Here is an 18,226-nt window from a genome sequence, read left to right on the forward strand (position 1 = left end):
ACAGATCCTATAGTCCAAACTTGGTGGTCTTGTCCTCAGTGAAACATCGGATCTATCTAGTGGCATTTGAGTTTTAAAGTGAATCAATCGTGAGAGAAGAAGAATTTTACATAGATACTCAGACCACACAGATCCTATGGTCCTAACTTGGTGGTCTTGTCCATAGTGAAACATCGGATCTATCTAGTAGCATTCAAGTTTGTTTTAAAGTGAATCAGGTCCTCTCTTCTGCATATTCACACACTGCTTCTCAACCCCATTATATTACTTGTCTTTCCTCACTACTTTTCGCTATACTAAAAATGCACTAATAATATATGATGATGATGAATATAACTTCTCAACAGGTTCTGGCAGTTCGCGATGGCACCCTGGACCTCCACGGCGCCCATGTCCCCATCACCTGGACGTACCTTGAAGCCACAGCAGCAGCGGGGGCCACCAGCATCACCCTGGCCGACGAGGTGACTTGGAAGGCAGGCGACCAGATTGTTATCGCCTCCACGGGACTGAGGTGAGGGCGGAGAGTTGAGTTGAGTTTGTTGAGACGCTGTTGCGAGTATATGCATTTACGTGAATGTTGTGTAGTGTAAGTGACATTGGGGTGTTGGTGTATGTGATGTAGAGTATGTGTGTGAGATCAGGACGTGGAGAAACAATTGAAGATAAATATTTAACGGTTAAGATAAAGAATGAGGACGCCACGGGACAACAGGGAGCACAGGACAAGCTCACTTCACTTCACTTTATTGTGCTTTACTTTACTTTACTTCCGTTAAGTTAGTTTGGTTGGTTTTGTGTCGGTAAAGCAGTCTGATTTTTTTTTTTTTTTTTTTTTTTCCCTTGTCATCCTTCATCCATATCTTAGTGTTGATTGGTTTAAACAGGAGAGAGAGAGAGAGAGAGAGAGAGAGAGAGAGAGAGAGAGAGAGAGAGAGAGAGAGGTGTTCCCGAGAAATGAGAGAGATGAAAATAACTATGCAATATTTTCTACCATATTTTCATACCCTCTACCATCATATCATCCTCACTTTTAAGACCTCATCATATTCATCTCCTCAACACTTTGCCTCCCCTAAACAGGTTCCCGAGAAACGAGAACGAGGTGAGAACGATCAATTCCGTCAGCGGCAGCACCGTCACCTTCACGGAGCCGCTGGAATTCGAACACGTCTCAGTAACGCAAACCCTCGGGGGACGGGAAGTGAAGACCCGCGCTGAGGTGGGACTCCTCACACGCAACGTCAAGATCCGAGGAAACATCAACGGGGACTTTAGCGAGGAGATTGAGGCCTGCGGGGAACAGTTCAATCCTAGTAAGTGAATCGTAGTGCCGTAAATATGTCCGTCAGTCCTTGTAAGTTCGTCTTGTAGGTCAGTTCTGATAAGTAGATTCTGAGTAGCGGGCTTTTTTTTCACATTTTTTTCCTTTTTTTTATGCCCTTGAAGTGATCTGCTGTAAAAAAAAAGAGTCATTTCTAGTAAGTTGATTTCTGTGTTCTTCTTTAGTTGTGTGTCTTTTTTTCTATCTATATTAAAGGAAACAGACCCCCAAAAAGTGTTTCAGGGAAGGATTTATTTTGCTGAACCCTTCTAAAAATATTATTGCTTAGTTTGAGGTGAATTTTGGTGTCGTAATTTTTCCCACACTCATATACCCTCGTTACTCATACTACTAATATCTTGTACTTCTGTTTTCTTTCAGTCTCCCAATAATTACTTGATTACTATCTACTTCTACTTATTATTCAGTCACTTCTCTCAATTGTAATTACTTAATGACTATCTACTTCTACTTATTATTCAGTACCTATATATTTTGTCACTTCTCTCAATAATTGCATAAAAACTAACCACTACCTATTTTTCCATATTCATACACCATTGTTAATTATACTACTTAATATCTTGTACTTCTGTTTTCCTTCACTCTCCCAGTAATTATATTTAACGACCACCTACTTCGTTTCCGCAGACCAGTTTGCAACTCAGACTTGCTTCAACGGGCGATACGGCGATGAGACTGGCAGCGATCAGTTCGGCGCCACGGTCATGATCTTCGGCAAGTTCCCCGACCAGGACTTGGTGACGGGACGCATCGAGTATGTGGAGGTCACGGAGGCTGGGCAGGTGAGGTCATGCGAGGCTGTTTGTGGTTAGGTCATGTGAGGGTGTTTTTTTTCACAGCAAAGGAGGCAGCTCAAGGGCAAAAAAAGAAAAACAATAATGAAAAACAAACCTACTATTTGGTGTTCCTACAAAGAGCTCAGAGGAGTGGTTGAAATATAGGTCAATTTCGGGAGGAGAGGTGGTTTGGTCATGTGAGGCTGTGTGTGGTTAGGTCATGCTAGGCTGTGTTTGGTGTGTATAAATCAATTTCCCACATCATTTAGTCTATTTCCTAATATACCAGTACGTGAGAATCAGAATCATCCAGCCCTTCGTTTATGAGAGTCAATCAGAATACCCTACGTGGACTAACCCGCATATCTTAACAAACGCCTTTCCCCCTCCGCCAGGCCTTCCAGCTGGGCCGCTATCCACTCCACTTCCACATGGTTGGCGACGTGAGCACCTCCTACATCCGTGGTTGCGCCGTTCACCGTACTTACAACCGCGCCATCACCATCCACGCTGCCAACTACCTCACCGTGGAGCGCAATGTGGCGTACAACAACATGGGCCACGCGATCTTCACCGAGGACGGCGTGGAACAGAATAATGTGATCCAGTATAATTTGGCCGTCTTCACACGCAGTTCATCGTCCCTCCTCAATGTGGATATTACGCCCGCATCATTTTGGGTAAGGGAGGAGAACGAGGTATGGAGGGAGAGGAGAAGAAAGAGAGGAGGAGGAAGAAAAAAGATGTGGAGAGCGAGTAGGGAAAATGAAGGAAGAGAGAGAGAGGAAAGAGAGGAGAGGAAATAGGAAGAGAAGAGGAAGAAAGAGAAGGGAGGAGAGGAGGCATGAAGGAAAAGTAGGAAGGAAGAAAGAGAAGGGAGGAGAGGAGGCATGAAGAAAGAGGAAGGGAGAAAGAAGGAGGAGGAATGAGAGAAGAGAAGAGAAGGAAGGAAAGGCATGAAGAAAGCAAGGAAGGAGAGAAGTAGGAGGAGGAAGGAAGAAAGAGAAGGGAGGAGAGGAGGCATGAAGGAAAAGTAGGAAGGAGGAGGAGGAGGAAAGAGTAAAAAAAACACGTAGGAAGGATTGGAAGAAGAAGACGATGAAGATGACAAAACAAAAATAAAACAACAACAATAATAGCAAAAAATAATAATAATAATAATAATAATAATAATCCTCCCCTCCGCAACCCTATAGGTGGTCAACCCCAACAATATCGTGCGCCACAACGCTGCTGCCGGCGGGACCCACTTCGGATACTGGTACAGGACGGAGCGCCACCCCTCCGGCCCCTCCACCACCAACTCCTACTGCCCCAACAACGAGGTCATGGGACAGTTCTTCAACAACACCGCACACTCCATGGGAAGGTGCGAATGTCAAGTTATGTTGGGTTATTGTGTTACTTAACCCATCCGCTGCGATTGGCACGGATTTGGCCTTCACTGGTAGCCTGGTAACGTAAACTCCCAGGTCTTTCTCTGCCTCTGTGGTGGATAGTGGAGTGTTTCCCATGTGGTATTGGTGTGCTGGATATCCCTTCACTGGTAGCCTGGTAAAATACACTCCCAGGTCTTTTCCTGCCTCTGTGGTGGATAGTGGAGTGTTTCCCATGTGGTATTGGTGTGCTGGATATCCCTTCACTGGTAGCCTGGTAACGTACACTCCCAGGTCTTTCTCTGCCTCTGTGGTGGATAGTGGAGTGTTTCCCATGTGGTATTGGTGTGCTGGATATCCCTTCACTGGTAGCCTAGTAACATACACTCCCAGGTCTTTCTCTGCCTCTGTGGTGGATAGTGGAGTGTTTCCCATGTGGTATTGGTATGCTGGATATCCCTTCACTGGTAGCCTGGTAACATACACTCCCAGGTCTTTCTTTGCCTCTGTGGTGGATAGTGGAGTGTTTCCCATGTGGTATTGGTGTGCTGGATATCCCCTCCCAAGCTGCAGGACTTTACATTTTTCTTCATTGAATTGTAGCAGCCACTTTTTGTTCCATTCCTGTAGCTTGGTGATGTCTTCTTGTAGGGAATCCACAGTTAAGGGGTTAAGTTCCTATCCCTTCAGTAATAGGCAGTTGAGGTTTCTTAATTTCTAGTGGAGTCCTATCATCTTTTTCTTCTTCTTTTTATCTATTATTAACTTTTATTTTATTATTTCATTTTATATGTTACAGGTACGGTCTGTGGGTCTTCTCCATGGACGGATACCACCCCAGGGCAGGCACATGCAGAGGCTCGGACCTGGTGAGTATCGAGAGTAACTTGTAGAGAAGGAGGAGGAGGAGGAGGAGGAGAGAAAGGCAGGGAGGAAGGAAAGGTAGAGAAGGAAAACAGGAGAGGGAAGTAAAGAGGAAGAAGTGGGAGAAGGAAAAGTAGGAAGAGAAGGAGATGGAAGAGAAAGAAAGAAGAGGAGGAGGAGGAGGAAAGGCAGGGAGGAAGGAAAGGTAGAGAAGGAAAACAGGAGAGGGAAGTAAAGAGGAAGAAGTGGGAGAAGGAAAAGTAGGAAGAGAAGGAGATGGAAGAGAGAGAGAAAGGAGGAGGAGGAATAGACAGTTAGTGAAAGGGAGAGAAAACAGAAATGGAAAAGTAAAACGAAGATCAAAAGAAATGTGTTATCGTATGAGTGAAGAAGGAGAAAGAGGAGATGAAGGAGAGAGAGTAAGAAAAGGAGGAGAGGGAGAGGAAACAGAAGTGGATACGTTAAAGGAATGTTAAAGAAAAATGAGAGAAGTGTATTATCGATGAGTGAAGGAGAAGATAGATAAGGAGATGAACGAGGAGAGTAAGAAAAGGAGGCGAGGAAGACAAAACAGAAGTGGGAACGTGAGAGGAAGATCAAAGAAATGGTAAAAATGAGAGAAATGTCTTATCGTATGGGTGAAGAAGGAGTAGAAAGAGAAGGAGATGGAGGAGAAAGAGAGTAAGAAAAGAAGGAGGAGGAATAGGCTGTTAGTGAGAGAGAGAGAGGGAGGGAGAGGAAACAGAAGTGGATACGTAAAAAGGAATATTAAAGAAATGGCAAAATGAGAGAAGTGTCTTATCGTATTGGTGAAGAAGTAGAAAGCGAAGAGAATGCAAGAAGTGGCACTGATCCTTAAACCCCCCACACAGGTTGCCAAGTGGGAGGACTTCACCGTGTGGCACTGTGACCGTGGCGCCGAGGTGGTCTTCGGCACCAACCTCCAGTTCCACAATTTCGTCGCGCTGAACAACAAGATGGCGGGGATGGAGATGGTCAAGATGAAGGGAGGAAACCGTCTTGGAGATAGCCCGGGTGAGTGAAGGAAAAGAAGAAGGAGAGGAAGGAGAGTAGTGTAGTGTAGATTATTTTAGTAAGTTCCTTATTTTTAGCCTAACAAACATCTGGAACCTCTAAAAGTGCTGTATTGCGCCTAAAATTATCTAAGTGAGCGTAGGTATTTCCGTGTAGTTGTAAAGTTATCGTAAGTACATAGTTTGATTATTACAGAAGGTTCCTTATTTTAGACTAACAAACATCTGGAGCGTCTAAAAAAATGCTATGTTGCGCCTAAAATGATCTCTCTGAACGTAGGTATTTCCGTGTAGTTGTAAAATTATCACGTACATGGTTTGGTTATTACAGAAAGTTCCTTATTTTAGCCTAACAAACATCTGGAGCGTCTAAAAGTGCTGTATTGCGCCTAGAATTATCTAAGTGAGCGTAGGTATTTCCGTGTAGTTGTAAAGTTATCGTAAGTACATAGTTTGGTTATTACAGAAGGGTCCTTATTTTAGCCTAACAAACAGCTGGAACCTCGAAAAAATGCTGCATTTCGCCTAAAACTCTCTCCGTGCAAGTGGTCAAAAGTCATGTCATTCCTATACCCCCCAACAGGCATCTTCAACTCCCTTGTGGCCTGTCACTCGGCTCTCGGTAGCGACTTCTGTACCGCGCAGACCAGTGGCATCATCTCGCCCAAGCAGTACACCTTCAGCATATCCGAAGTCACCTTTGTCAACTACGATGTGCCCGGTTCGTCAGCGCTCTCCGGATGTTCCCAGTGCAAGCCGCTCCAGGGTGGGTTCAGGACACAAGTGGAGGGTTTAAGCTTTGACACGTCTCCGAACAGGGTAAGTGAAGCACCGTCCATATGGCTACTTGACCCCTGTAACCCAAGCTGTATTAGTTGATTCATTCTCTACCTCTGGTCTAAACTGTTCTGTCCTTTAACCAGTCCGCTGCGATTGGCACGGATTTTGCCTTCACTGGTAGCCTGGTAATATACACTCCCAGGTCTTTCTCTGCCTCTGTGGTGGATAATGGAGTGTTTCTCATGTGGTATTGGTGTGCTGGATATCCCTTCACTGGTAGCCTGGTAACATACACTCCCAGGTCTTTCTCTGCCTCTGTGGTGGATAGTGGAGTGTTTCCCATGTGGTATTGGTGTGGATATCCCCTCCCAAGGTGCATGACTTTACATTTTTCTTCAGTGAACTGTAGCATCCACTTTTGTTCCACTCCTGTAGCTTGGTGATGTCTTCTTGTAGGAAATCCACAGTCAAGGGGTTAAAAGTGAAACAAAAAAAACTTACACCATCACAGACCAGATTTCTTTGCCATACCCTTTCGCCCACGTCAAGTCTCGTCACACAAAGCCTTACCCAGTTCCTCCTTCCGTCCCTTGCAGCTCAGTTTCAAGTGGGAGCACGAGACCATCTGGTTTGACGAGGACGGATCACTCAGCGGAACTGTCGGTGCGAGCGTTGTGCCTTGGATGGATATTCTGCCTTCGGACTCCTGCGCTACGGCTGACGAACTTAGTGTCAATCCTTCCGTAAGTATTGTGTGTGTGTGTTGTGTGAGTGTATTAATGTGTGTGCGTGTTGTGTGAGTGTGAGTAAGTGATGTGTGTGTGTGTGTGTGTGTGTGTGTGTGTGTGTATTTACCTAGTTGTAAAATACAGGAAAAGAGCCGTACTAGGCCTGTGCTATCCCGTCTCCATAACGCTTATTATCCAGTTTGGCTTTAAATTCATGAATCGTTTTTGCACACACAGTCTCCTCGTCATGTCCGTTCCATGTTGTTATGCTTCTGTATGGAAAACTGTATTTCTTTATGGCTCTTCTTCAATTTCTTACCATTGCCTCTTGTCACACTTCTGTCACGTACCACTAGGTCTTCCCTGTCCAATTTCTCCAATCCCTCTTGTATCCTGTACAATGCTATTAGGTCCCCTCTCTCTCTTCTTCTCTCCAGTGTTGTAAGTCCCAATTTCTCCAGTCTTTCTTCATAAGTATGTTCTCTCAGAGTTTCCGGTAATTTAGTCGCTGCTCTTTGTATTCTTTCCAACTTTCTAATTTCTTTCTTCAATCTAGGTGACCACACTAATGCTGCCCTTCCTGTTGTTCCTGGGTGCAGTTTTCAGTAACAACTTAAAACTCCTGCATCACAACACCCCTCATTCATCTTCCACTTGTTCCTGGGTGCAGTTTTCAGTAACAACTTAAAATTCCTGCATCAAAACACCCCTCATTCATCTTCCTGTTGTTCCTGGGTGCAGTTTTCAGTAACAACCTAAAATTCCTGCATCACAACACCCCTCATTCATCTTCCTGTTGTTCCTGGGCGCAGTTTTCAGTAACAACTTAAAATTCCTGCATCACAACACCCCTCATTCATCTTCCTGTTGTTCCTGGGTGCAGTTTTCAGTAACAACCTAAAATTCCTGCATCGCAACACCCCTCATTCATCTTCCTGTTGTTCCTGGGCGCAGTTTTCAGTAACACCTTAAAATTCCAGCATCACAACACCCCCCATCCATCTTCCTGTTGTTCCTGGGTGCAGTTTTCAGTAACACCTTAAAATTCCAGCATCACAACACCCCTCATTCATCTTCCTGTTGTCCCTGGGCGCAGTTTTCAGTAACAACTTAAAATTCCTGCATCACAACACCCCTCATTCATCTTCCTGTTGTTCCTGGGCGCAGTTTTCAGTAACAACTTAAAATTCCTGCATCACAACACCCCTCATTCATCTTCCTGTTGTTCCTGGGCGCAGTTTTCAGTAACAACTTAAAATTCCTGCATCACAACACCCCTCATTCATCTTCCTGTAGTTCCTGGGCGCAGTTTTCAGTAACAGCTTAAAATTCCTGCATCAAAACACCCCTCATTCATCTTCCTGTTGTTCCTGGGTGCAGTTTTCAGTAACACCTTAAAATTCCTGCGTCACAACACCCCTCATTCATCTTCCTGCAGTTCCCGGGCGCGGTTTGCAGTCCCGACCTGAACTTCATGCGCTTCAACGTCGAGGGTCCCAGCATCGAGCCTCCCTCAATGAAAGGACGTGACCTCATCGTAACCAACGACCACGGTACTGTTAACGTTCCCTACATGGTCAAGCGACTCACCACGGAGGGCTGGATGGGCCTTCTCTTCGGCGGCGACACCTACGTTTGGTACTTTGACGACTCCTCTCAGGTGGGTAGACAGGTGGAAGAGTGCCTGGGATTTGTACAGTGAGACAAGAAAGTGTGATCGTGATATGATTTATCTCTCCTCCTTTCTCCCTTCATTCATCTTTTTTCACCCGCCTTCCCATCTTCTCAATTCCCTCGTTTTCCCAATTAACCTCCCCCCTCTCTCTCTCTCTCTCTTCACCATCCTAATATTTTCCCTTTCTCCTCTTCTCTATTAACTATTATCATCTCTCTCTCTTTCTCTCCTCTTGCTTCTTCCTTCCTTCTTTATTCAGGCAAGCATGAAAGGTGTGAGCTAAGTGTTGACGCCCATGTTGTTTACAGATCACAAACATAACGTACAAGGCGACAACGCAGCTGGTGGGCTCCGGGGACTATTATTACGTCAAGCACAACCTTATGGAGCAGCCCGACTTCTTTGGGTACGTCTATGTGTGTGTGTGTGTGTGTGTGTGTGTGTGTGTGTGTGTGTCGTTGTCTTCATTTATAGTCCATCTTCCGTTCTTGAAGTTGGACTTGCGATGATCTGATGGTTATGGAGTTGCATTTATTTATTTATTTTTTTATTTTGTTTTGTTTTCCCCTTAAAAGCCTACAGTGCTGCCCTTCCCTTCTTCCTTCCTTCCCTCTCCCCTCCCGCGTACATGTCTAAGCGACCCCCTAAGTAGCGTTTTTTTTAAGTTGCGGGCTTTTTTTTTTTTCATTATTAACCCTTTTTTTTTTTTTTTTTTTTTTTTTTTTTACGCCCTTGCACTGTCTCCTGTGCTGCAAAAATATACCGCGATACATACATCAATTATACCCCCATTGGCAAGCACACCCCAAGTCACCATAACTCTTCCCCCATTCTCAGGACGACAGGTGAGGGGCAGGAGAGCACAGTGGCACTGCCCGACCCTAATACGGACTTCCACGGCGACTACTACTGGGACGCCGAGAACAGGGAGATGACTTATATGGGTGAGTGAATAAGTCTTGGCCGTGTCTGAGAGTGTAATGGCTTCCTGCAGAATATCCTCGTCCTCCTTCACTAGAGTTTCAATTTTCTCTATTAACCCAGTAGCAGCGGGGATCATGTTTCTTAATGGTCCCTCCAAGCGAGAAAAATAAGAAAAAATCACCCCTCACACAAACCATTTCATAATATATATCAAAGCATTTATGATCAGATTATGTATCATCTATTTTTGGGGGTTTATATCATGGCACAAATTTGGCCCGTCGCTGCTACCGGGTTAAAACACACTTCAGAATCACGAATACAAAAGATATATTACAAGTAGGCAATAAATCATCATTGAATCATTTACCTCTTCCATCAAAATAAGGCAATGACAAGATATATCACTCGGAGGTACACATAAATTCACTCATATAATTATTACAATCTACAATTTTTTTCCACTATTGTTTTTAAGAGTAGAACAGTGTAATAGCCTTTTGTGTAATGTCTCTTCTGCCAGTAGTATTTCCCTTTTATTAGTGTTATTTTTGTGCGATTATGAAGCTTTGCCGTTCTTCCAGTGTCCTCTAACCTGGAGAGCAAGAGGAATGTCCGAGAGTTCACCAAGGACGCCGGCCTCAAGAGAAACATCAAGTTCGAGGTGTTCAGGTGTGTGTGTTTACCTAGTTGTAGTTTTAAAGGGCCTGGGCTTAGGCTCGTGTGGTCCCGTCTCCGTATCTGTATTTGTCCAACTTTTCCTTAAAGTTTTGCACACTCTTCGCCGATACTACATCCTCACTTAGTCTGTTCTAAACCTCTATATTTCTTTGCAGGAAGCTATATTTCTTTTTCTCTCAAGCATCTTCCCTTCCTCAGTTTTTTACTGTGTCCTCTTGTGTTCCTGGTGTTTATTCCTTCTCTTAGTAGTTAACTATTCACTATCTACTTCCATTTTAATCAATAATTTATAAATTTGTATTAGGTCTCCCCTTTCTCTTCTTTGTTCCAGTGTTGGTAGGTCCATTTCCTTTAACCTTTCTTCATGTGTGTGTGTGTGTGTGTGTGTGTGTGTGTGTGTGTGTGTGTGTGTTTAGTTGTGATATACTGGATCAGCACTTTTAAGGTCTCACTCAATCTATTAAACTTGATCTTAAAACTCATTCAGATTTTGGACTGAGTAACTTCTGTCCAGTCTCTTCCTCCACTGTTCAATGCATATATTATGAAAGCTGTACTTCTTTATTTTCTTCTTTCTTTCTTTCTGTTTTTTCTTGTCTTATATTATCCAGTCTATCTATTTATATTATCACAATTGTATTATCTTCTAAGGCAACCTCTTTTTCTTAATCCTTCCTACTCTCCCTGCTCAGAAACAACCACTCCCCACTCTCTCCTTGTACAGAAATGCCCCAACGCCCCCGCCAGTCCCCACCGGCCGCCCCGACGTGGTTCTCTACTGGTCCGACGTGGAAACTTGGAAGGAGGTCCCTGTGGGCTCAGGAGGTCACCCCACGGAGGAGGAATATAATTTACCGGTGGAGAATGACGAGATTATCATTCCCCCTGGTAAGTGTATATTGACTCTTTTTTTATGTCTATTTGTCTTATTTTGTCTTTCTCTTGCTGTCTGTCTGTCTTATTTTGTCTTTCTCTCTCTTGCTGTCTGTCTGTCTTATTTTGTCTTTCTCTCTCTTGCTGTCTGTCTGTCTTATTTTGTCTTTCTCTCTCTCTTGCTGTCTGTCTGTCTTATTTTGTCTTTCTCTCTCTCTTGCTGTCTGTCTTTCATATATAGTTACAGTTACAGAAACGTTCCACTCGCCAGTCACTCCTGTTTGGAAAGACTAATTTATCTTTATTTATCTTGTTTCTTTCGTTTTATCATTATTTTGTTTTTATGATATGTGGTTGGTTGTGGACTTGGTGGAATTTTCTTGCATTCTTAGTCTCATTTTTTATTGATGTTTATTTCGTTTATTTATTTATTTACCGGTATTTATTTTTTCTCAAGGCATGTGGCTGATTGTGGACACTGAAACGCCGAAGCTGAGGCGAGTCTACGTCTACGGCACGCTGGAGTTTGACGATACAATGGACCATTACTTTGAGGCGACCATCATCTACATTCAGGTGCGGGAAGCATTCGAAAGAAAAACAAAAAATATGTATATGCTATTCCTGCAAAAAGTCAGCTCCCTTGAAGATAAACAGGAGATACTATAAATATTTTCCTCTTCTCTCCTCCTTTTCATCACAGCTCCTCCCTTTCCCCTTTTTTTCTCTTTATTTTTCTCATTCTCATTTGGAATTAAAAAAGAATATACCATCCCTGAAAAAAGTTGGCTCCCTTGAAGATAAACAGGAGATACTATAAATATTTTCCTCTTCTCTCCTCCTTTTCATCACAGCTCCTCCCTTTCCCCTTTTTTTCTCTTTATTTTTCTGGTTTTCTTTCATCCTCATTTGGAATTAAAGAAGAATATACCATCCCTGAAAATAGTTGGCTCCCTTGAAGATAAACAGGAGATACAATTAATATTTTCCTCTTCTCTCCTCCTTTTCATCACAGTTCCTCCCTTTCCACTTTTTTTCTCTTTATTTTCCTGGTTTTCTTTCATCCTCATTTGGAATTAAAAAGAATATACCGTTCCTGCAAAAAGTCAGCTCCCTTGAAGATAAACAGGAGATACTATAAATATTTTCCTCTTCTCTCCTCCTTTTCATCACAGCTCCTCCCTTTCCCCTTTTTTTCTCTTTATTTTTCTCGCTTTCTTTCATCCTCATTTGGAACTAAAAAAAAATATACCATCCCTGAAAATAGTTGGCTCCCTTGAAGATAAACAGGAGATACTATAAATATTTTCCTCTTCTCTCCTCCTTTTCATCACAGGTCCTCCCTTTCCCCTTTTTTTCTCTTTATTTTTCTCGCTTTCTTTCATCCTCATTTGGAATTAAAAAGAATATACCATCCATGAAAAAAGTTGGCTCCCTTGAAGATAAACAGGAGATACTATAAATATTTTCCTCTTCTCTCCTCCTTTTCATCACAGTTCCTCCCTTTCCACTTTTTTCTCTTTATTTTCCTGGTTTTCTTTCATCCTCATTTGGAATTAAAAAAGAATATACCATCCCTGAAAAAAGTTGGCTCCCTCGAAGATAAGCGGAAGATGCGAAATATAGTGACATCAAATTTAGTCCCTGAAATTAAGCTTGACGGTCGGTTTTGTCCTGAAGTGTCTTGATGTTCTCTTTCCGACTGAGTGTTGACGTTCTCCATTTTACACAGGGAGAAATATTGTGTCCACTTAAAAATCAGTATCAAATCTCGTCCCTCAGGTGTCTTAAAATTCCCTTCTATTTCCCCGTTTTGTCCTGAAGTGTCAAAATTCCCTTCTTGATGGGTGTTAAGTCTTCATCTTACACAGTGAAAAGTTTTGTGTCCACCCGTTATCAAATTTAATCCCTGAGACATCTTAAAATTTCCTTCTATTTAGTCCCCCTTCTTTATAGTCCCTCTTCTATTAAAATGAAAGTAATTTAATATGGAAGCATCGAATGTCTTTCCCTTCCTTCCTCCTCCTTTCCCTCCTTCTTAAGTCCGGTTGGCATTTTGATATTCCTTTCTCTATTGCATCTTAACATCCTCCATCTCACACAGGGCGGCAGCGTGGTAGCAGGCTTCAACAAGGAGAAGCCCTTCACACACAACCTCGAGATCCAGCTACGAGGCTCCATAGACCCCGAGGACCCCGACAACGAGGCGTTCCCAATGCCCCAAGGAGTCCCCGATGTTGGCTGGAAGGCAATTGGGGTCTTTGGGTACCTCAAACTCCACGGCGTTGTCTCGGGTCAGTCGTGGCACAAGCTTGGAGCGACGGCAGAAGCGGGAAGCATGACGGTCACGCTGGCGGAGGCTCCCGACGCTTCCTGGCTGAACAAGATGGTGAGCGAAACAGTTTTTACTTATTTATTTTGTTAGTTTATTTTTATACAGCGATGGAAGCAGCTCAAGGGTGACAAAAACAGACACCAGAATAGCCAGGAGTGAGTTAATGATCGATATCCATTTGCAAACACTAAAAATCAATGTAGATGAAGAACTCCATATCACTTAGTACCAGTCAGGCTGTTTATCTATGTTTCTTCCTCTTTCCTCGGCCCCATATGACCCAGCAGTTGTGGCGCCAAGATGAACGTTCAAATAATCAATCAATCTTCCCATTTCCTCGGCCCCATATGACCCAGCAGTTGTGGGGCCAAGATGAACGTTCAAATAATCAATCAATCTTCCCATTTCCTCGGCGCCATATGACCCAGCAGTTGTGGGGCCAAGATGAACGTTCAAATAATCAATCAATCTTCCCATTTCCTCGGCGCCATATGACCCAGCAGTTGTGGGGCCAAGATGATAGCCCAAATAATCAATCTTCTTATTTCCTCTTTATTTGTTTTACTTTCACACTCATTCTTACTTTATATAGACAATCTTTTTTGTGTGTGTAGTATTTCAATTGTTTTCTTTGCTCACTTCACTTACCTCTGTGTTTTCAGGTGGTGATATCGACAACCTCCAAGGACGCGACAGAGAGTGAGGTCAGGACTGTAGTGGGCATTGACGGCGCCACGCTCACCCTTGACACAGCCCTTGAGTTCGAGCACTTGGGTGAGTTTGCGCTGAAAAAAAAGAAAACCGATGAATAAATGAATAAGTAGTAATAGTAGAATAAGTAGTTGAATAAGTAGTAATAAGGTGTACAAAACAGACCACAGAAGAAGCTTATGGATGGGTCACACTCCACCATTATCGAACAGAATCAGAAGCAGAATCAGAACTAAAACGCGCCATAAATACTTAGATTGTAGGGGTTTATATATGGGTTTAGACTCCATCGTAAGGGTTTTCACTACAGGAGCTTACAATTGGGTTCGCATTCCACTATTAACGAACAGAATCAGAATTAGGATCAGAGCCAGGATGCGCCATAAATACTTTGATTGTAGGGGTTTATATATGGGTTTAGACTCCATCGTAAGGGTTTTCACTACAGGAGCTTACAATTGGGTTCGCATTCCACTATTAACGAACAGAATCAGAATTAGGATCAGAGCCAGGATGCGCCATAAATACTTTGATTGTAGGGGTTTATATATGGGTTCAGACTCCATCACAAAGGTTTTCACTGCAGGAGCTTACAATTGGGTTCGCATTCCACTATTAACGAACAGAATCAGAATTAGGATCAGAGCCAGGATGCGCCATAAATACTTTGATTGTAATGGTTTATATATGGGTTCAGACTCCATCGTAAGGGTTTTCACTACAGGAGCTTACAATTGGGTTCGCATTCCACTATTAACGAACAGAATCAGAATTAGGATCAGAGCCAGGATGCGCCATAAATACTTTGATTGTAGGGGATTATATATGGGTTTAGACTCCATCGTAAGGGTTTTCACTGCCGGAGCTTACAGTTGGGATCACATTCTATCATTATCAAACAGAATCAGAATAGGGCCACCATAAATAATTTGATGTAGAAACTTACGATTGGTTTCAGATTCCACTACAAGGACTTCTATTGCAGGAGTTTACAAATGGGTTCCCAGTCCTCCATAATGATCAGTAACAGAATCAGAATCAAACCCAGAAGGCACTTTAAATACGCTCACTGCAAAATCTTATGGATGGGTTCAAATTCCACCCAAATATATACATTACAAAAGGTTATTGATAGATTCAGACTCCACGTAAACACTTCCATTGCAGGAGTTTATGTATATAGATTCAAACACCACATAAGTATTTCCAGATGGGTTCAAATTCTACCATATATATTTCCATTGCAGACACTTACAAATGCATTCACACTCAACCATGACTATTTCCCATTGCAGGCGTAACGCACACCTTCTCCGACGGCACATCCCTTACCCTGGCTGGAGAGGTCGGTCTGCTGAGTCGAAACATTGTGGTGCGAGGAAGCCCCACTGAGGACAGCTTTGGCGGCAGGGTTGTGGTGTCTAGGGTCAACCAGGACAGTGTGGACTATGTCGGTAAGTGGATAGAAGTCTGAGGTGAAAAAAAAAGAAGCAATTGTTATGAAGTTATATAGTTGGGAAATAAAGAAAGGAAAAATAAGAGGCTGGAACTCACTGCATATAGCTTGTATTTTTTATCATATTGGCACCTCAGTTTACCTTTTGTAGAAGTCGCTGGGATTTGCATAGACCCTTTGATGACCCCAGTGATAGTTTAACACGAACCACTACATATCAGTCAGGAAAACCCACATATAAAACCCAGTTAACCATCCCCGTGGCCTCAGGAAATAGCCATAATGTGACCCTGTGATAGTTTTACGCAAACTTTTATATCTCGAACAGGAAAACTCTCATATGAAAACCCAGTTAACCATCCCCGTGGCCTCAGGAAATAGCCATAATGTGACCCTGTGATAGTTTTACCCGAACATCTACATATCAGACAGGAAAACCCACATACAAAACCCAGTTAACCATCCCCGTGGCCTCAGGAAATAGCCATAATGTTAGCCTGATATGTTTAAGAATATGTACCTATGACTGAGGCAAGATTTCTGGATGGTAGGTTTGTAGACAGAACCAGACAGAGGAACAGAATAATATTGGGAAGACTTTTCATTTTTTTTTTTTTCTTTTTTTCTTGTACATCAGAGGACACGGCTCAAGGGCAATAAAAAAGAGTACAAGAAAAAAGCCCGCTACTCGCCGCTCCTTTAAAAGAAAAAAGTAAAGAGTAGCCAAAAGGAATCAAGCTCGGGCAGTAAACACACCTCGGTTCCCGCTCCACTCTCACCCCATGCCGTCTCTCCTCCTCTAGGGTCCGTTCAGCTCGATGGCGTACTCCTCGACAACATGGGGCAGGAGAGCTTCACTAGCCTCGACGACCCTCGCTACGCCCTCGCTATCGTTGGACTCGGCGCCGTTGAGGACGACTCGAGTTATGTCAGTCGGTCGTCCTTCAGTATAAGTTATAATGTCGCACTCGGCCTGCTGGGGACCTCCAACGTGAATGTGGAGGACAATGTCATCTACTTTGCACTTGATTCTGGTGAGTTGATGAAGTGGGGTCTTGTTTTTTTTGTTTTTGTTTTGATTTTCTTCTTTTTTGTCTTCTTTTGTTTTTGTTTTTTTCGTTTTTTTTTTTTTACTTCCTTTTCTTCTTCATTATTTTTTTCTGTCATGTTTTTCTTCTTTCTTTTTTGTTTTCTTTTATTTTGTCTTCGTTTTCTTCATCTCATTTTTCTTCCCCTTCTTTTTCTGTGTCTTTATTTGCTTTGTCTCCTTTTTCTTCTTCCTCTTCCTCATCTTTTCTTCTTCTTCTTTGTCTTTTTCATCTTCTTTTTCTTCTTCTTATTATTATTATTATTCTTGTTATCATTTTATCCTTACTCCTCTTATCTTTTCCTCCCAGACAACCATGTATATTTCTCTCCCTGTCATCCTCCTCCACTCCTCTCCCTTCTTCCACCCTTCCTCACCCCTCTCCCATTTTCCTCCTGCAGCCGTGAAGGACGAGGAAGGCTCCAACTTCTACAGGAGGAACCTCATCACAACTGTTCTCTTCCTTGGGACTTTCGGCGATCGGTTCGAGACGCAGAACCTTAACTGGTACGGCGCGTTCCAGCTGGACAATGCCCCGAACACCGTACTGGAAGGGAACGCCGTGGCTGGTACGTAGACACTCGATGATAGGGTGTCCAGTTATTTCCGAACACACTTGTATTAGTATCAGTTTGAGTCTTGCATGGCTATTTTGGTAACAGTACGACGCTTGTGTTAAAGGTGGGCAAACTCTTATTCTATGGCTCTGATTTTACCTACACAAGTCCCTCTTCCCGGCTGTCTGTAGGTGCGGAACAGGCGGGTTACAAGACATACGGCGAGATATGTGATGACGCGGCGCAGTGGAGCAACAATGAAGTCCACGGCACCATCTACGGCATCATGGTGAGACACACACACACACGCACACACACACACACACACACACATGTACTTTCTCTAGCTCGCTCTCTCTCATTTTCATTCACATTCTCATTGTCTTTTCTCATTCTCTCACATTCTCATTCTCATTCTCTCCCATTCTCATTCTCTCATTCTTATTCTCTCTCTCATTCTCGTTCTCTTGCTCATTCTCATTCTCTCATTCTTATTCTCTCGCTCATTCTCATTCTCTCTTAAAGAAACATAGAGGTTTGCAATAGGCTGAGTGAGGAAGTAGTATCAGCGAAGAGTGTGCACAACTTCAAGGAAAAGCTGAACAAGTACGGATATGGAGACGGGACCACATGAACGCAAGATAAACACACACACACACACACACACTAACTAACTAACTATCACCCACTCTGTTTCCTGTTTTATTTGCTATGTTATTCATTTGGTAGTACACAATTTTTGGGGGGGAGTAATAATCTAAGCAGTTTCAGATATCAGAGTATTTATTGAAGTCGTCTAATCCTCGATATTTTCTCTCTTCCTCTCTCCTGCGGCAGTCATGGAAGAAGAGTGGCCAGGGAGATGAGTGCCGCAGGATTCACGACTTCACCGCCTGGAGGATCATCGACACGGCCTTCTACATCCAGCACTACGCCTCATCCATCATCGAGAACGTAAGGACCGAGAACCGTACCAACAGTTTTAACATCCCAGTAAAGTCGAAAATACCCTATACCCAAA

The 18,226-nt window shown here is 43.2% G+C and overlaps 1 protein-coding gene across 2 annotated transcripts in view; it reads left to right on the forward strand.

Moving 5' to 3' along the window:
* LOC126980267 (fibrocystin-L-like) overlaps positions 1-18,226 on the forward strand; it is an 85,631-nt gene that overhangs the window by 52,095 nt on the left and 15,310 nt on the right. For both annotated transcript variants that reach the window (XM_050829959.1, XM_050829960.1), the window contains exons 41-62: positions 348-514; positions 1,084-1,316; positions 1,976-2,130; positions 2,520-2,804; positions 3,321-3,493; positions 4,300-4,369; positions 5,237-5,399; positions 5,982-6,217; positions 6,775-6,921; positions 8,345-8,566; positions 8,890-8,987; positions 9,419-9,525; positions 10,090-10,177; positions 10,911-11,074; positions 11,517-11,635; positions 13,164-13,448; positions 14,057-14,168; positions 15,401-15,559; positions 16,365-16,595; positions 17,050-17,217; positions 17,397-17,494; positions 18,043-18,159. In XM_050829959.1, the coding sequence (XP_050685916.1) occupies positions 348-514; positions 1,084-1,316; positions 1,976-2,130; positions 2,520-2,804; positions 3,321-3,493; positions 4,300-4,369; positions 5,237-5,399; positions 5,982-6,217; positions 6,775-6,921; positions 8,345-8,566; positions 8,890-8,987; positions 9,419-9,525; positions 10,090-10,177; positions 10,911-11,074; positions 11,517-11,635; positions 13,164-13,448; positions 14,057-14,168; positions 15,401-15,559; positions 16,365-16,595; positions 17,050-17,217; positions 17,397-17,494; positions 18,043-18,159 (3,597 nt within the window). The remainder of the gene's footprint in view (positions 1-347; positions 515-1,083; positions 1,317-1,975; positions 2,131-2,519; positions 2,805-3,320; positions 3,494-4,299; positions 4,370-5,236; positions 5,400-5,981; positions 6,218-6,774; positions 6,922-8,344; positions 8,567-8,889; positions 8,988-9,418; positions 9,526-10,089; positions 10,178-10,910; positions 11,075-11,516; positions 11,636-13,163; positions 13,449-14,056; positions 14,169-15,400; positions 15,560-16,364; positions 16,596-17,049; positions 17,218-17,396; positions 17,495-18,042; positions 18,160-18,226) is intronic.

The sequence above is a fragment of the Eriocheir sinensis genome, chromosome 44, assembly GCF_024679095.1.
Source record: "Eriocheir sinensis breed Jianghai 21 chromosome 44, ASM2467909v1, whole genome shotgun sequence".
Taxonomy (NCBI): domain Eukaryota; kingdom Metazoa; phylum Arthropoda; class Malacostraca; order Decapoda; family Varunidae; genus Eriocheir; species Eriocheir sinensis.